The following is a 16449-nucleotide window of genomic DNA, read 5'->3' on the forward strand; positions in this document are numbered from 1 at the left end:
GTAATTTATTAAGGCAGCTCCAGCATCTCTTCCGATCTCATCTCCTCTCTCCGGCTCTTCTGCCTCCTCCAATGACGTCTTCTGCCTCTGCCGGTTCTTCTCCCCTCTCCGGGTCTTCTCCGCTGATGTCTTCTAGCCCTCTCTGGTTATTCTCCCTTTGTCTGGTGTCTTCTGCCTCTGTTGGGTCTTCTCCGCTATCTTCTTGCTCTTTTGCCAGGTCTTCTCTGCTGCCTTCTCCCTCTGTTCTTCTTCCAATGTTGACACCATGCTCTCTCTCCCCCTCTAATGCTGTGTGTCAATACTTGACATAGGGCGGGGTCACCAGGTGATGTGATCCAGAGGCCCCACCCCGTATGATGTCACCGTCCCATCATGCCCCGAGAGGGAAAAGAGACAGAGAGGGGAGAAGAGATAGGAAGAGATGCCAGAGCTGCCTTAATAAATTACTTTAGAAACATGTGTAATGTGCTTTATTTCTGACACTTTTTTTAGGTGAATAGGTAGGGGTACAATGTACCCGATACTCATTCACATAGGGCGGAGGGCCAGAATCTGGGGGCCCCCTTGTTAAAGGGGGCTTCCAGATTCCGATAAGCTCCCCGCCCGCAGACCCCAGCAATCAACGGTCAGGGCTGTCATAAAGAGGCCCTTGTCCTCATCAACATGGGGACAAGGTGCTTTGGTGTGGGGGGTGCATGGCCCCCCTGCCCCAAAACATCCAGCCCCCATGTTGAGGGCATGCAGTCTGGTATGATTTAGGAGGGGGCACTCGCTCGTCCCCACCCCCTTTCTTGACCAGCCAGGCTGCATGCACATTCCGTGCGTGTTTCCCACACCACATATGAACACACTGCCCTTGTGAAAGGGTGCTTGCACTACTTTTTTTTGCATACCAATGCATTTTGCAGTCCATTTAAATGAATACAAAACTGCACTGCACTGGAAAGCACAGAATCGCATGGGATTGCACACTGGACACACACATTTCATTGTGAACCGGCCCTCAATCTGGGCCAACTTCATCCCAATCTTTCCAGTAGATTTGTCCATCTCTATCAAAAATCTCTTAGGGCTCATTTACGCTGGATTTGACTTTAACACACATTAAAGTGCCTACCACTTAAACATGCTTTTTTAATGTCTTTTTGATGCTTCTGCAATGTTTTCGTGATGCTTTGGTGATGCCTCCAAGATGCTTCGGTGATGCTCCGATGATGCTTTGGTGATGCTTCTGTGGTGCTTCAGTGATGCTTCGGTGGTGCTTTTTGAAGCTTTAATGAAGCTTGGCAGATGCCCTGTGAGTGTGTGTTGATATCTCATACCTGCAATTTCTCCAAAACAAAAGCAAAGCTAAAACTTAATTAAAGCCTCTCAAAAGCTGCAGGTGCTTCAAGCTTTGCCATAGACTTCTACTAATATCCCCTCGTTTTAAAAATGTTAATTGGGTTGCCTCTAAGAATTTTTTTTTCTAAGTGAACATACCCTTTTAAAAAATGTAGTTGCCTGCTTTTGAAACCTTTCCAAAACATTAATGTACATTTTGCAATGTGCTGCCCAAAACTGGGCTCTCCTTGTTTGATTGAATGTGTAAGGGACCATGATAAGAACATGGCTTAGTTGCATGACCTTACATTTTTCAACATTTATGTTTTATTTGCCATTTAACTGTCCATGATATCATTTTGGCCAGGGGGGAACTGTATAGGGGGGCCAGGAGGGAACAGTATAGTTCCGGGGGGGGGGGAGAATAGTAGTGGGGGGGCAGGAGGAAAATGTATAGGGGGCCAGGAGGGAATAGTGTAGGGGGTCAGGAGGGAGCAGTATAGGGGGGCCAGGAGGAAACTGGTGGGCACAATACTGGCATCTTTAGTAATTGTCCTCATGCAGAGTAGCTCAGAGAAGCTGCTGGGATTCCTGCAATGCTGCTGGAATGCACAGAATGCTGCTAAATCAAACCCACTTCCGGGTGCCATTATTACAAGATAATCAGTGTTATTCTCTTTACCCGTCAGTGGACATACTGTTATGGCGGATTGGTGTAAGTTCTCAACTGCAGCTTGAAATCATGCATTAATTAATTTGGTAATTTATTTAGTATACGTGTTCATTGTTTCAACGTCTCCTTACATACTTCCATGTTCAATTTTTGTTGACAATTCATTAATTAATGGATTAATTTGAGAACCCATTAAGATTCATAGTAAAGTATGACACACACACACACACACACACACACACACATACTTGGCAATAATTTATTGTGTCTACAGCCACAGGCAAAATATATAACAATGGGATTCTATGCAGGAAATTCAATCTCTATTTACAAAACACTGTTAAAATGCATATGCGGTTTGGCTGCGAACTTCCTGCAATTTAACCGTGTTTGCTGTGCATTTTTCACAGGACATGTGACGCTAAAAAAACTGTATCAAAAACACAATACAGGTGCATTTTTTTATGTGTTTTTGATGCATTTTCAATGTATTTCAATGGAGAGGTGTGTTTTTTATGCACTTTTTTTTTTTAACTGACGAAATATGCACCAAAAATGCTACAAGCAGAATTTTTTTCATTGCAACAGAAATGAAAAAACTGTGAAAGAAAATTCATACAGAAAATCTTTTACAAATATTCTCGTATGACAAAGGCTTTTTTTGTTGTTTATTGTTGTTTATTGTTTCTGATCATGCACAGTCTTTCTGTTCTGATTTTTCGGTACACATTAAGTGAAAATTGTTCAATATGTTCTCGTACGAGAAAAAATTTGGAGTTTGTCCCTTCGGGAATTTTCGTATGAAAATTCGGAATCGGCTGCTGAAAGTTGTGTACACACTATATAAAAATTGTATGAAAATTCTTTGGATGAAATTTTTTGCCCGATTTTCTTATAGTGTGTACGAGCCATAAAGCTCATTAACGTTAGTCTACAGCCCATACTAATGCTATATGAGAATTTCTGAAGCATTAGAAATTTATTCAAGTGTGGACAAGCCCTTAATTATGTGGTGCAATTAAAATTTCCACACTGGAAACATTTCTGATACATTAACTTCTTTAATTGCACTTCACTCAAATTTGGAAATTCTTTCTGTAAACGTGCACAGGAGACTTCATTTCCAGGAAGTTTGATTTTCTCCCTGATAACTTAAAAATACCAGGCCACCCCACTGTGCAATAATACCTTGTTATCCTAGTCTGAGTACAGGATGGAGATTCTCAACTCCATCCACCAGCCTATGTTGCTTTTCCCTGATACCGTATATACTCGAGTATAGGCCGACCCGAATATAAGCCGAGGCCCCCAATTTACCCCCAAAAAAACTGGCAAACTTATTGACTCGTGTATAAGCCGAGGGTGAGACATGCCTGTCCATCCCTGTGTGTGTGTCCGTCCATCCCTGTGTGTCCGTCCATCCCTGTGTGTCCGTCCATCCCTGTGTGTCCGTCCATCCATCCCTGTGTGTGTGTGTGTCCATCCATCCATCCATCCCTGTGTGTGTGTGTCTCCATCCATCCATCCATCCATCCCTGTGTGTGTGTGTCTCCATCCATCCATCCATCCATCCATCCCTGTGTGTGTGTGTCTCCATCCATCCATCCATCCATCCCTGTGTGTGTCTCCATCCATGTGTGTGTGTGTGTGTGTGTGTGTGTGTGTGTGTGTGTGTGTGTGTGTGTGTGTGTGTGTGTGTGTCCAGCCTACCTTTGTCCCGAGCCTCCGTCCCGTGCCTTGCCTCCTTGCCTCCGTCCCGTGCCGTGCCTTGCCTCCTTGCATCCGTCCCGTGTCGTGCCTTGCCTTGCCCCCGTCCCGTCCCGTGCCGTGCCGTCCCGTGCCCTCTTCGTCGGCGGCCATTGTAAAGTTCAAAAGCTGCGCCGCCGCCTTCGCCTGTGATAGGCGGAACACTGAATTTCCCAGCAGCCTGTGTTCCGCCTATCACAGACGTCGTATCATCCTCGTCCGTAGTACGAGGATGATACGACGTCCGTGATAGGCGGAACACAGGCTGCTGGGAAATTCAGTGTTCCGCCTATCACAGGCGAAGGCGGAGCCGGAGGCGCGGCTTTTGAATAGAATGGCCGCTGTCTGTCTGCTCGACACGCTGATCGAGCGGGCAGACAGCGATGACTCGAGTATAAGCCGAGGGGGGCACTTTCAGCCTCAAAAAAGAGGCTGAAAATCTCGGCTTATACTCGAGTATATACGGTAATTAGAAATAAAAAAATGTATGCTCTTGTTCAGTAGCAGCTGGGCAAACCAACTCCACCCTCTGGCGGGAGACAAGGCCATTCCCCTGGGGGGAAATTAATGTGGGGAATGGCCCCAAGATACGAACGACCTTCTTACCTGTCTGGGATGGCACTCTGATCTCCCCTCCCTTTCCTGTCTGTGCCAGGGAGTGCCAGATGGCTGAGCCGCTGTGGGTGAGCCATTCAGGGTCACAGTGGTGGCTGTTGGGTCAGTCTGTCTTCTTCTCCAGCCATGTTCTCCTCTTCCTTCCTCCTCCTCCTCCTCCTCCTCCTAGATGTCCAATAGGATCACCTGGCATTTTGGCCAATCAGGAAATGGGTCTCATGACCTGCTTCCCGATTAGCGGGGTGGCAAATCAGTGTGAAAATAGCGAATATTCCTTTGCTATTGTCCCACAACTGGGTGGGCTCGGAGCTCAGTGCTTTGCACCCCAAGAACACTCTTTTTTAAGACAATTAGAGCCTCTGCTTCAAAAAAACACCCTCCACATTGGAGTCCATGCATCTATGCCCTGTATGTACATTAGGGGGCTAGGTGCATGGATTGGTGGCGGTGCCTGTGCCTCTAATGGATGACCATCTACTGCTCTTGTTTTACCCAGCTGCAGTATACAAGAGACATTAAATTCAGGAAGATGACAGTAAAAAGGAAGTTGCACAGCACACAATGAAGATCAAGAGACTGCAGTCCTGTTTAGAAGCTTTCTGAAACCTGTACTTTTATATGTGATAGGAAATCAAAATACAACTTGAATTATAGTAAGCTGGACTTTGTGATTTTAACCTTACATTAGTGATTCTTAAATTGCATTAGGCATTCGTTGAAAGATTTTGCTTTTCCCTGCAAGCGCTCTCCATGGAATAAGTATTTAAATACAATTTTTTCTAGGACTTTTAAAAAAAATATTCTTTGGCCTGAATTCTATCTAGTCTTTCTATATATGAGTGTAGTCTATCTGTAGAAATTTAGCTGCAAAATGACTGAATATGATTTGTCACAGTATGTTACTTTTTTTTTATAGATGAAAATGATGAACAAGTGTTATTCGCCATCTGATCAGGTACAGCATTATTGTTGTTTTATTTTTCTTCTTTTACAAACATACTGTAGATACTGTAAAGATTTAATTATTATTTGAAACAAAAAGTGACTCTAATATCATTTATGGGTGTTCTCCATATCATTCTTTTCCTATTAAAAAGCTAGAATAAAAGTTTGGTCCTACATTCTTCATTATATATAACAATGAAAAGCTTTGTCTATGCCACTACTATATGAAGACTCTGGTCGGAATCTCCCCCGCTGAGCTGTTGTGTTCTGACAGGCCGATGGCCCCTTGCCAGAATCCTCCAATCAGAGCACTCTGCCATTGGCTCCCGACAATTTTACCCATGTGTATGGGTCTCAGGCCTCATGTACACTGCTGCTGGTAAATGGAAGTTTAGGAGCAGTTGGGCATTTTTCTCAACTGCCCCTGAACTCTCCTCTATGTTATCATTTACAGAAATTTCTAGGCAGTTGAGTTTAGAGGCATTTTTTGGAAACCAAATAAATGCGTTCAGAAGCTGAATTTACGGGCATTTCAATCACCAAATGTGCCTAAACTTGGCTAAACGTGTCTAATCACATTTATCCATGTTTTGTTTACAGGCTTTTTTTCATTTTTTTTAAACGCTTGTAAATGCAAACACGGCAAAGTGCGGCAAAAAGCGGCATGTAAACGCGGTAATTATTTGTCAAGTTAAATCGTTCAGGAGAGGTTGTAAAAACGCCTCATGTACATGAAGCCTTAATGGAGCTAATGAAGTGTACATAAAAACCAAAACTTAGACAGGACAGGGAATGCTTAGACCCCCTGTGTTCTCCTCTTACCCTTATATTCCCCATTATATTATCCTAGGGATCACTGTCTCCAGTGAAGAAAGTAATGGGTAATCCAACATTTTTGAGCTGCCACAGAAACAGAAGGTGAGGGAAATTCTTCCAATGGGACACCTTTTCTGGTGACATCGGTCTAATGAGTGAATGAGACTTGTGTCCCTGGGACAGGAACTAAACTGGAAAAACCTGACGGAAATCTTAGATGCTGAACTCTAGGCAGATAGAAAAGACACAAATCAATGCAGCTCTGTAATCATGAATACATCATTAAAGTATTATTTTTAAATGCAATCAGTGTAAGCACATGGATGTGATCTGGTATCTGCCTGCGAGAGGAAGGAGCAGCACAAGGAGCCTTGCTAACCAGAAGCATGCTGATAGGAGGAGAGCAGAGTGACAGAGAGATGTGCTGATAACTGTGCTGCTTCTCCTTGCACTGCCCAGTCACAGGGTGGGGGAGGTTCAAGGATGACCATGGCTTAAAGGAGGTGGGTTGAATGTTGCTGGACATCTAGTGGCAGAAAAAAAGTACTGCAGAGCAAATCTCTAGGTTGAAAGTAAATATTACGGCAAAAGCTTGTTTTGTTATTTTATCTTGTATTAGGCTATCCTTTTTTATCCTATTTTTGGGGTCTGTTTGGCTGGAATTCTGCATTAAGTATTCCCTACACTAGCTAAAACAAAAAAAGTAATGTTTTTTTGCTTTTCATACACTGTAGTTTGATCACACTTTTAGGTCCTTATTTACTTCATTATATGTTCATATATTTATTACATGACACCAGTCCGACTGGCCAAGATATATACAGGACAACCTACAGACTGTTGGCATAATTGTGGGCAACATGGGAACCTGCTGCATATAAACTGGTATTGCAAGTCAATAACCAGCTTTTGGAATTACATTTTTCATCTGATCTCACAACTTGCAGGGATCATAACCCAGCCCTCACCAGCTTTAGCACTACTAGGACTCTCCATAGAAAAGTTTCACACTAACTTTAGAACAGTAATTATACATATCTTAATTGCAGCAAGATTATCCATAATGTGTCAATGGAAAAAGGATATAGCCCCAACAATTGCAGAGGTAAATATACAGTATGCATATGAAAATTCCTTTGCTAACATTCATGGAAATACTGTAGGTATCGCTTCAATAAGACTTGGAAAATAAGGACCAATACCTATAAATGTACTAATCTCTCCTAAGATGTTATAATCTGCTGGCAAATAATGCACAGCAAATAATGGCAGATACAAGATATCCAATAGCAGCTCATGGTTACTTCGGCTGTAGTAAAATGGCTACCGTTTGTGGTTAATGTTTTGTTATTTGTTCACCCATTTGTTTATCCTTTTACTTAGTTGAAATTTGTCTACTATAAGGTCAAGATGCATATATCTAAACCAGATTGCTGTCAACTCAAAATACATTTATGTAAGAGAAAGTTGAAATGTATGGTATGGATACTATTTGGCAATGTATAAGATACGTTTTTATTAATCAATATGACCTTGTATCTGTTTAAAACTAATAAAAACTCAATTGTCAAAATAAAAATAAAAAATGGATATGTTGGATATTTAATACCTGTACATTTTTATATTACTTTAAGTCTAAACTGCACAGATTCACAAATATTCATGGCTTTTCTTTGGCATGGAAACGTGCTGACTTTGTATTTGGAAATGTTGATAGATAATTATCTCTGTTAACTCCTCTAAATGGCAGAGTATTTCTATAAAATGGATTTTCGTCAATACTAATTGTATATCTTTTGCAAGGCTTCAAGACCTTGATGCAAGTTAATTAGATTTGACTTATGCCATGAAGGTGTCACGTATTGCACAGAACAACAAAGTACTTTGTGGAATATCACCCATGATCCTGTGCAGCATTTAGGAAACCATTATTCATTCTTCCTATTAGCCTGATTTTCCATGAATGCTTCAGGTTTTCAGGGCTTTTTCATTTTTTATTTGAAAAGCATAAATAGTCAGTTACTTGATCTTTCTCTCCTTCTTTTTCCAGTTCCCCGTGATTGATATTCAAATAAAATCATTTCACTTTTACACTGAACAATAAACTCCAATTTTATGGTGCCATGTGATATCATCAGGAGACTGTATATTTACAATAAATACTCATGAGAACATCATTTGGAAATGTGATTCAAAAGATGCAATTTATTTTCTAACATAAAAAAGACTAAAAATCTATAAACATAACTTTAAATAGTAAATTAACAAAAAAAAAAGGTGGTCACTTAGGTAAGAACCTGAAGATATTTATGATAGTCTTGAGCCAAATAATTTTTTTTTTCTTGACTGGAAGACTAAAGCTTTTTCTAATGCTGCATTAATTAAGCAGATCTAAACCCCAACTGGATGCCTTTGAGCTTGCTTAAGTACTGTGTATCATAAAGGATTAAATATGAGGGGAGAATTATACATGGAGTATGGGGTAACCCCAGGTATCTGCATCCCTATATACTAATTCTCTTAACATCTCTACAAACTCGTATTTGACACTTTACTAGTACCCTCCTTCTTTTATCTCACAAAACATTTGTTCTAAAATCATTTACATTTATTGTTAAAATGAATCCAATGAAAGAGACATCCACATAGAAAAAATGTACAACTGCCAAAAAGAATATTTAATAGGTGAATGTACTGAAAGAACAAAAATAAGAATCTACTTTTCATCTAGAGCTTTCCACCAAAATTTTATATTTGTATCATTTTATTTTTATCTAAAGAACCATCCTGTATAATGTTCCAAAGCTTTCCTTGATGTGTTTCACAAGTTACAGATCTTTGGGAATGTCAATGAGTAAAATGCTACCCTTAGCCAATAAATTCACTATCCATGTTTCACATAAAAGGACTGCATCTAAGAGCTGGTGTCTTGTCCAGGAGGACCATTGGGTGAATATATATTTTCCTAAAGAGCAGAGAGTATCAGCTCTATATTGATGATTACTACTATACATGTAAGGGCTCATCCATACCTTATGATGATCAACCTAAAATTGATTTGGTCCCCATTTGCCACCAAAACAGCCACTTCTGCTGCCAAAACAGCCCTGAACCTTTGATGCATGGACATCGCTAGACCTCTAAAGATATGCTGTGGTACCTGTCAGTCATCTTTATATTATGGCTGATCAACGTATGAGCTAAGGTTAACGTTTCACTCATTGACACTCTTGAAGACACAGATCCGTAATTTGCAAATTACGTTAAGTAAATGTCTTTAGAACAATTTCTTTTTTCTACATGAAAAACATGATGGACCTTGAGATAAAATGATTAAATGAGTCAATGAATGTAATTGTTACAATTCTGTGGATAGCTCTTGGTGGAAAGTGTATTCATTAATATATGGAAAAGGAAGCCATAATATCTCTGCAAATACTTAATGTTCTCTGTAGCTATTGTACATTTTTATACAGGATATCTTTTGTGATGGATTTATAATAAAATGAAATGTTAAAGATTTTAAATCTAGTGTTTAGTGAGGTAAAAAAGGGAACACCACAATGGCCCAATTAGGTTGTAGAAATAAAGATAAAAAAAGAAAAAGTTTTTTTTTTTTAAATTTGATTAAAAAAAGATAATTACTATGTATAATTACTATGTATCATACATAACTGCCATTTTCACCTAAAATTCAGTTTTCACCCTTTTTTAATACTTTTTTATTTTATTTATATTTTAATGCTACTGACCTTCTCAAGCCTTTCTTAGTTGCTTCCTGTCTACATGCACTCACGCCAGCATTAAAGAGGTTGTATACATCCAGAAAAAAAAAAAAACCCTGCAAGACAAAGACATAATGAGCTAGAATGCATACTAACTCATTATGAAATACTTACCTCAGAACGATGCCGTTACCTCGGCATTCCAAGTACACAGCAGACATCTTCCACTGGAGTTACTTCCAGGTTTGCGGCTTTGGCCAGAGCTGCAATGACGTCACTCCCGCACATGCACACGGGAGGCGCTGGTCACAGCATGAGTCCTGAAGAAACGGCCCCAGAGGACCATTTCTTCAGTGCGCATGCGCCGATGATGTCAGCAGCAGTGCATATACAAGTGCAAGTTTAGGAGATATTCATGGTACCTACAGGAAAGCCTTGTTATAGGCTTACCTGTAGGTGAAGGTGGTGTAATAGAGTTTACAACCACTTTAACTACACATCATTGCTCAGGACTGGATTTCTAAAAGTGACACATGTGGGCCATGCCTGTGCAGTGTGTGCCAACACAACTGCTCATAGTTTCAAAACATGCAAAACATTGCAAAATAAAACTGAAAGTAACATTTGAAGTTACAAAGCATTTGGGAAATTTGGTGGTTCTATTTAAATCTACTTAACAAACTAAAAATCTAGAAACAGGATATAACATTTGTTTTCACAAATTTGTTAATTTGGGAGGTAGTCGACTAATGCCATGTACACACAGTCGTTCATTCCATTCCAACGGTATTCCGACGATAAAATCTGTCTGATTTTTTCCGACTGATTTTTCCCCAAACATGTCTTGCATACACACAGTCGCACAAAGTTGTTGGAAAATCTGATCGTTCAGAACGAGGTGACGTACATCACGTATGACGGGACTATAAAGAGACCAGTAGACAATAGCTTTCATTTCGTAATTTATTCTGAGCATGAGTGCCACTTTGTGCGTCGGAATGGTCTACACACAATTGGAATTTAAACGATCGGATTTTGTTGTCGGAAAATTTTATATCCAGATCTCAAACTTTTTGTGGCGGAAATTCATACAGTAAAAAAAGTCCGATGGAGCCCACACACGATCGGAATTTCCGACAACACAGTCCAATCATACATTTTCCATCAGACTATCCGACCATGTGTACAGAGAATAAGCCCTAATAAAGAAAATTACAAAATGGACCTTCATGTTTAACAATTATAGTTGAAAGCCCACTGGGCCTGTTTCAGTCTCAAGGCCCTAGTAAAGGAATGCTATTAGTAGTTCTGTACTGGTAGCCCCTTAACAACTCTATGAATTACACCCAGTCCACATTGCAACAATAGTAACATCAATTAGGTAATATATAGATCTAAATCCAATCAGTAAAATCTCTCATAAGCTTTTAATAGAACTACAGGCAAAAATAAGAAATTATATTTACATAGCATTTTCTCTACCTTATGATCCATTACATATTTGGCTTTCATTAGCAGGGTTACAATGCTTTTTACAAGGCAGTAAAAATTCACTGCATAGCTTTCCCCTGTGGATAGGGTAGTCTTATGCCCCATACACATGATCGGTTTCCCATACACATGGTCGGTTTCCCATACACATGGTCGGTTTTTCCGACGGAAAATGTGCGATCGGATCATGTTGTCGGAAAATCCAACCGTGTGTGGGCTCCATCTGACTTTTTCCATCTGATTTTCCAACGCACAAAGTTTGAGAGCAGGATCGTGTGTAGACAATTCTGACCGACAAAGTGCCACGCATGCTCAGAATAAACTAGGAGACGAAAGCTATTGGCTACTGGCCCGTTTATAGTTCTGACGTACATGTTTTGACGTCACCTCGTTCAGGGTGATTTTCTGACAACTTTGTGCGACCGTGTGTATGCAAGACAAGTTTGGGCCAAAATCCGTCTGAAAAAATCTGACGGATATTTTGGTCGGAATGTCCGACCATGTGTATGGGGCATAAGATGAGCCTGCAATTTTAAATAGAATTTTAAATAGAATTTAAATAAAAGAACACATTAAAGTCCAAGCTTAAAGGAGTGGGTGAATGTCCCCAGCAGTGACAAAAATAAAAAAACGATATAAATGAAACTCTTCTACATTGTCCGAAATACTAAAATGATTTAGTTTTAGATAATATTTCAGTTATATATAGTAGAATGTAGATTGGCAATATCAGCAATCAATCAAAATAGAAATACCTTGGAGCTCCACACAAATATAGCAATATCAGAAGGTATAGTAGTCACTCAGAGGTCTTCCACAACAGTATAGTAATTGAATGGCTACTTTAATACACCAATGTTGCCTTGAGAAAGGTGGGCCATTTACTATGCTCTTGTGAATGACCATATCCACTTACAGACCGGACCATTTTGCTGGTCAAAGACCAGACCACTTTTTGCGATTCGGCACTGCGTCACTTTAACTGACAATTGCGTGGTCGTGCGACATGGCTCCCAAACAAAATTGACTTCCTTTTTTTCCCACAAATAGAGCTTTCTTTTGGTTGCATTTGATCACCCCTGCGCTTTTTATTTTTTGCGCTATAAACAAAAATAGAGAGCGATAATTTTGAAAAAAACGCATTATTTTTTACTTTTTGTTATAATAAATATCCCCCAAAAATATATAAAAAAACATTTTTTTCCCTCAGTTTAGGCCGATACGTATTCTTCTACATATTTTTGGTAAAAAAAAACGCAATAAGCGATTATTGATTGGTTTGCACAAAAGTTATAGCGTTTACAAAATAGGGATAGTTTTATAGCATTTTTATTAATAATTTTTTATTATTTTTTTTTTTTACTAGTAATGGCGGTGATCAGCGATTTTTATTGTGACTGCGACATTGTGGAGGACCCATCGGACATTTTTGACACATTTTTGGGACCATTGTCATTTATACAGTAATCACTGCTATATAAATGCAGTGATTCCTGTGTAAATGACACTGGCAGTGAAGGGGTTAACCAGTGGGTGGCAGTGTAGGGGTTAAGTGTTCCTAGGGGTGTGTTACTAACTGTGGGGGGGTTGGGCTTTCATTTAGTGAACACTGATCTCTGCTCCAATCACATGGAGCAGAGATCAGCGTCACTAGTTGCTAGGCAGAATGGAGAAATGCTGTTTACACGGCATTTCCTCCATTCAGCCGTCCCGTGAGACGATCGCAGGTATGCCCGCGGCGATCAAGTCCGTGGGTCCCAGAGGACCCGCGCTCCCGATGGCAGGGCGGCATTGAAGATTGGACGTACATGTACGCCAATATGCCTGCCCTTGCCATTCTGTCGACGTACATCGTTGTGCGCTGGTCGGGAACCGGATATATACTGTATATACTGTATATACACACACCTTATACACCGACCAGCCATAACTTTATGACGACCCACCTAAGTTTGAGTGGGTCTCTCTTTTCCACCAAAACAATCCTGACCCATGGAGGCATGGACTCTAATAGGTCTCTAAAAATATACTGTGGTATCCGGGACCAAGTTATCAGTAGCAGATCTTTTAAATCCGGTAAGTTGTGAGGTGAGACCTCCATGGATTAGACTTTTTTCAGCACATCCCACAGATGCTCAATTGGATTGAGAGCTGCAGAATTTGCAGGCCAAGTCGACACCTCAAACTCATTGTTGTGTTCCTTAAACCATTCTTGAACCATTTTTGCAGTGCGGTAGGGTGCATTATCCTGCTAAAAGAGGCCATTGCCATCAGGGAATGCTGTTTTCCTGAAGAGGTGTACTTGGCCAGCAAGAATGTTTAGGTAGGTGTATATGTCAAAATAAATTCCACATGAATGGCAGGACCCAAGGTTTCCCAACAGAATATGGCCCAAAGTATCTCACTGCCTCCATCAGCTTGCCTTCTTTTCATGCTGCATTCTTCTCCAGGTAAGCAATGCACATGCACCCAGCCATCCACATGATGTAAAAGAAAATGTAATACATCAGACCAGGCCACCTCCTTCCAGTTCTGATACTCCCGTGCCCATTGTAGGCACTTGTTGATGTGCACACAGGTCAGCATGGACACCATGACCAGTCTGTAGTTACACAGCCCCATACACAACAAATGCTGATGCCCATTTTTTCCACCTTCGACACATCAACTTGAGTGACAACATGCTATTAACCACTTAAGTCTTGGACCATTTTGCAGGCCAAAGACCAGAGCACTTTTTGCGATTCGGCACTGTGCCTTTTTAACTGACAATTGCGCAGTCCTGAGACGTGGCTCCCAAACAAAATTGACGTCCTTTTTTTCCCCACAAATAGAGCTTTCTTTTGGTGGTATTTGATCACCTCTGTGGTTTTTATTTTTGCGCTATAAACAATAAAAGAGCGACAATTTTGAAAAAAAAACGCATTCTTTTTTACTTTTTTGCTATAGTAAATATCCCCTAAAAATATATAAAAACCCTTTTTTTTCCTCAGTTTAGGCCGACATGCATTCTTCTACACATTTTTTTGGTAAAAAAAATCACAATAAGTGTTTATTGATTTGTTTGCGCAAAAGTTATAGCAAAATAGGGGATAGTTTTATGGCATTTTTTTTACTATTAATGTCAGTGATCAGCGATTTTTATCATGACTGCGACATTATGGCGGACTCATTGGACATTTTTGACACATTTGTTGGACCACTGTCATTTATAGAGCAATCAGTGCTATACAAATGCACTGATTTCTGTGTAAATGACACTGGCAGTGAAGGGGTTATCCACGAGGAGGCAGTGTAGGAGTGAGCACTTGGGAGTGTATCTAACTGTGTGGCTTTGTATGACATGTCACTGATCTCTGCTCCAATTACAGGGAGCTGAGATCAGTGACACTGTCACTAGGCAGAATGGGGAGATGCTTGTTTACATTAACATCTCTCCGTTCTTCCCCCCCGTGAGACGATCGCGGGTATCCCCAAAGTGATAAAGTCTGTGGGACCCACAATCGGACTCACGGAGGTTCAGACCGGCGTGCACGCAATGGCACGGCTGCAAATTTAAAGGGACGTACCTGTACGCTCATTTGCCTGTCCGTGCCATTCTGCTGACATACATTGGTGTGCGACGGTCGGCAAGTGGTTAACAATGCAACTCACTTAACTTGTCAGTGGTCATAAAGTGATGGTTGATCGGTGCATATCCTTATTATTTATTCTTTAGTTGCATTCATCTACCCTTTGCTAGTTTCCGAACCTTACATCATTGTATTGGTTCTCATCCATCTAATGAATTACTATGGGGGAATGGCTATTGAAGTTATGCTTCCTTAGACAAGTCCTGCTTTGCAAACTGGACAGTGACAGAGCAACAGAGCATCAATGAGGTTATCCTTTGTGCTCAGTTCTTCTGTAAGGATCTTCACAAGGCCAGATTGATTGGGCTGAAAATTTTTTTGTTTTGTTCCACTATCTTATTTTGTTCACTTTTTAAAAAGGTGAATAGGAAATGTGTGGTGTCAAAATTGAAGTGACAATATGGTATGCTTTTGTCATCAGAGCGAGTGCCAAGGCCACAAATGCATGGACCTGTCACTCAAAGCTGCCAGGGTTAGCAAAAGGATTGGCTAGCTCTCACAGCTAAGACACAGACTTAATGTGCAGGCATGCTGTGTGTCTACACATCAGTGTGTTGTTATTTGGAGTCCACAAAGTGAGACCTGTGACAGAATACATAATCTCGCTGGCAGGATAACTAGGTAAAATTAGGGAAATGCCACGTACCTGTCTGTGGAGCCTGGTATGCAGGGCAAAGCCTCTCTTACACCTCTGACTTGAAAACCCCTGATAGAGCAGACAGGAAGCTTGGGAGTGCAGAGTGGCACAAGTGCCTGGCAGGATCACTGATGCAGGAGCTGATCCAAACTTCTGATGAGACTGTGAAGAGGCTCTCAATGAGGAGGATGGCTGGAACAGCAGGCAGGCTGGAGACAGGATCAGACTGGAAACAGGATTTAATAGTCAGCGAGGAGGTGTTCTGTAGATAGGAACACAGACAAGTACAGGCAAGCCGGGTCATACACTAGCAGGCAGCTCAGGTACAAGTGCGGTAGTTGGAGCAGAGTCAAGGTAGTCAAGGTAGAGGCCAAGTTGGTAACAGGAGGGCAGCAAGGAGACCAAGGGAGTGTCAGGAGTGAAGTCAGGACAAGCCGGGATCAGAGGCAGGCAGAAGACAGGAGTAATCAGGAACAAGCCAAAAGTCATCTGGAACATGTATCAACGGGTAGCAGGGGTCACAGGGAATGCTGTAGACTGGACAGCAATGAACCTGGGCATCAGTCTCCTTTAAATAGCACATCTGACACCAAAAACTGTCACACTACCTGCGCGCACGCGCACCGTCATTCGCGCATCTGCACATGTGTGTGTGCCATGCAACTCTTCTTACTGGGAACCCGTGTACTACAACAAAGAGCAACAATGTTTTAAAAGGGGAGGTAAACTACCACATATTAGATGTTATAGTATATATTTGTATGCATTTTAAACCTCTTAATTGAGTGAAAAATAAAAAGTAATGGAAACGCTGCCAGTTTCCTAAGGAAATTGTATCTGTATCTG

The 16449-nt window shown here is 40.9% G+C and overlaps 1 protein-coding gene across 2 annotated transcripts in view; it reads left to right on the forward strand.

The window, feature by feature from the left end:
- SNTG2 (syntrophin gamma 2) overlaps positions 1 to 16449 on the forward strand; it is a 787936-nt gene that overhangs the window by 564654 nt on the left and 206833 nt on the right. For both annotated transcript variants that reach the window (XM_077488701.1, XM_077488702.1), the window contains exon 11: positions 5274 to 5312. In XM_077488701.1, coding sequence (XP_077344827.1) covers positions 5274 to 5312 — 39 coding nt within the window. The remainder of the gene's footprint in view (positions 1 to 5273; positions 5313 to 16449) is intronic.

This window comes from Lithobates pipiens, unplaced genomic scaffold (assembly GCF_037356315.1).
Source record: "Lithobates pipiens isolate NorthernLeopardFrog02 unplaced genomic scaffold, aLitPip1_a1.2 Scaffold_18, whole genome shotgun sequence".
In the NCBI taxonomy this organism is placed as follows: Eukaryota; Metazoa; Chordata; class Amphibia; order Anura; family Ranidae; genus Lithobates; species Lithobates pipiens.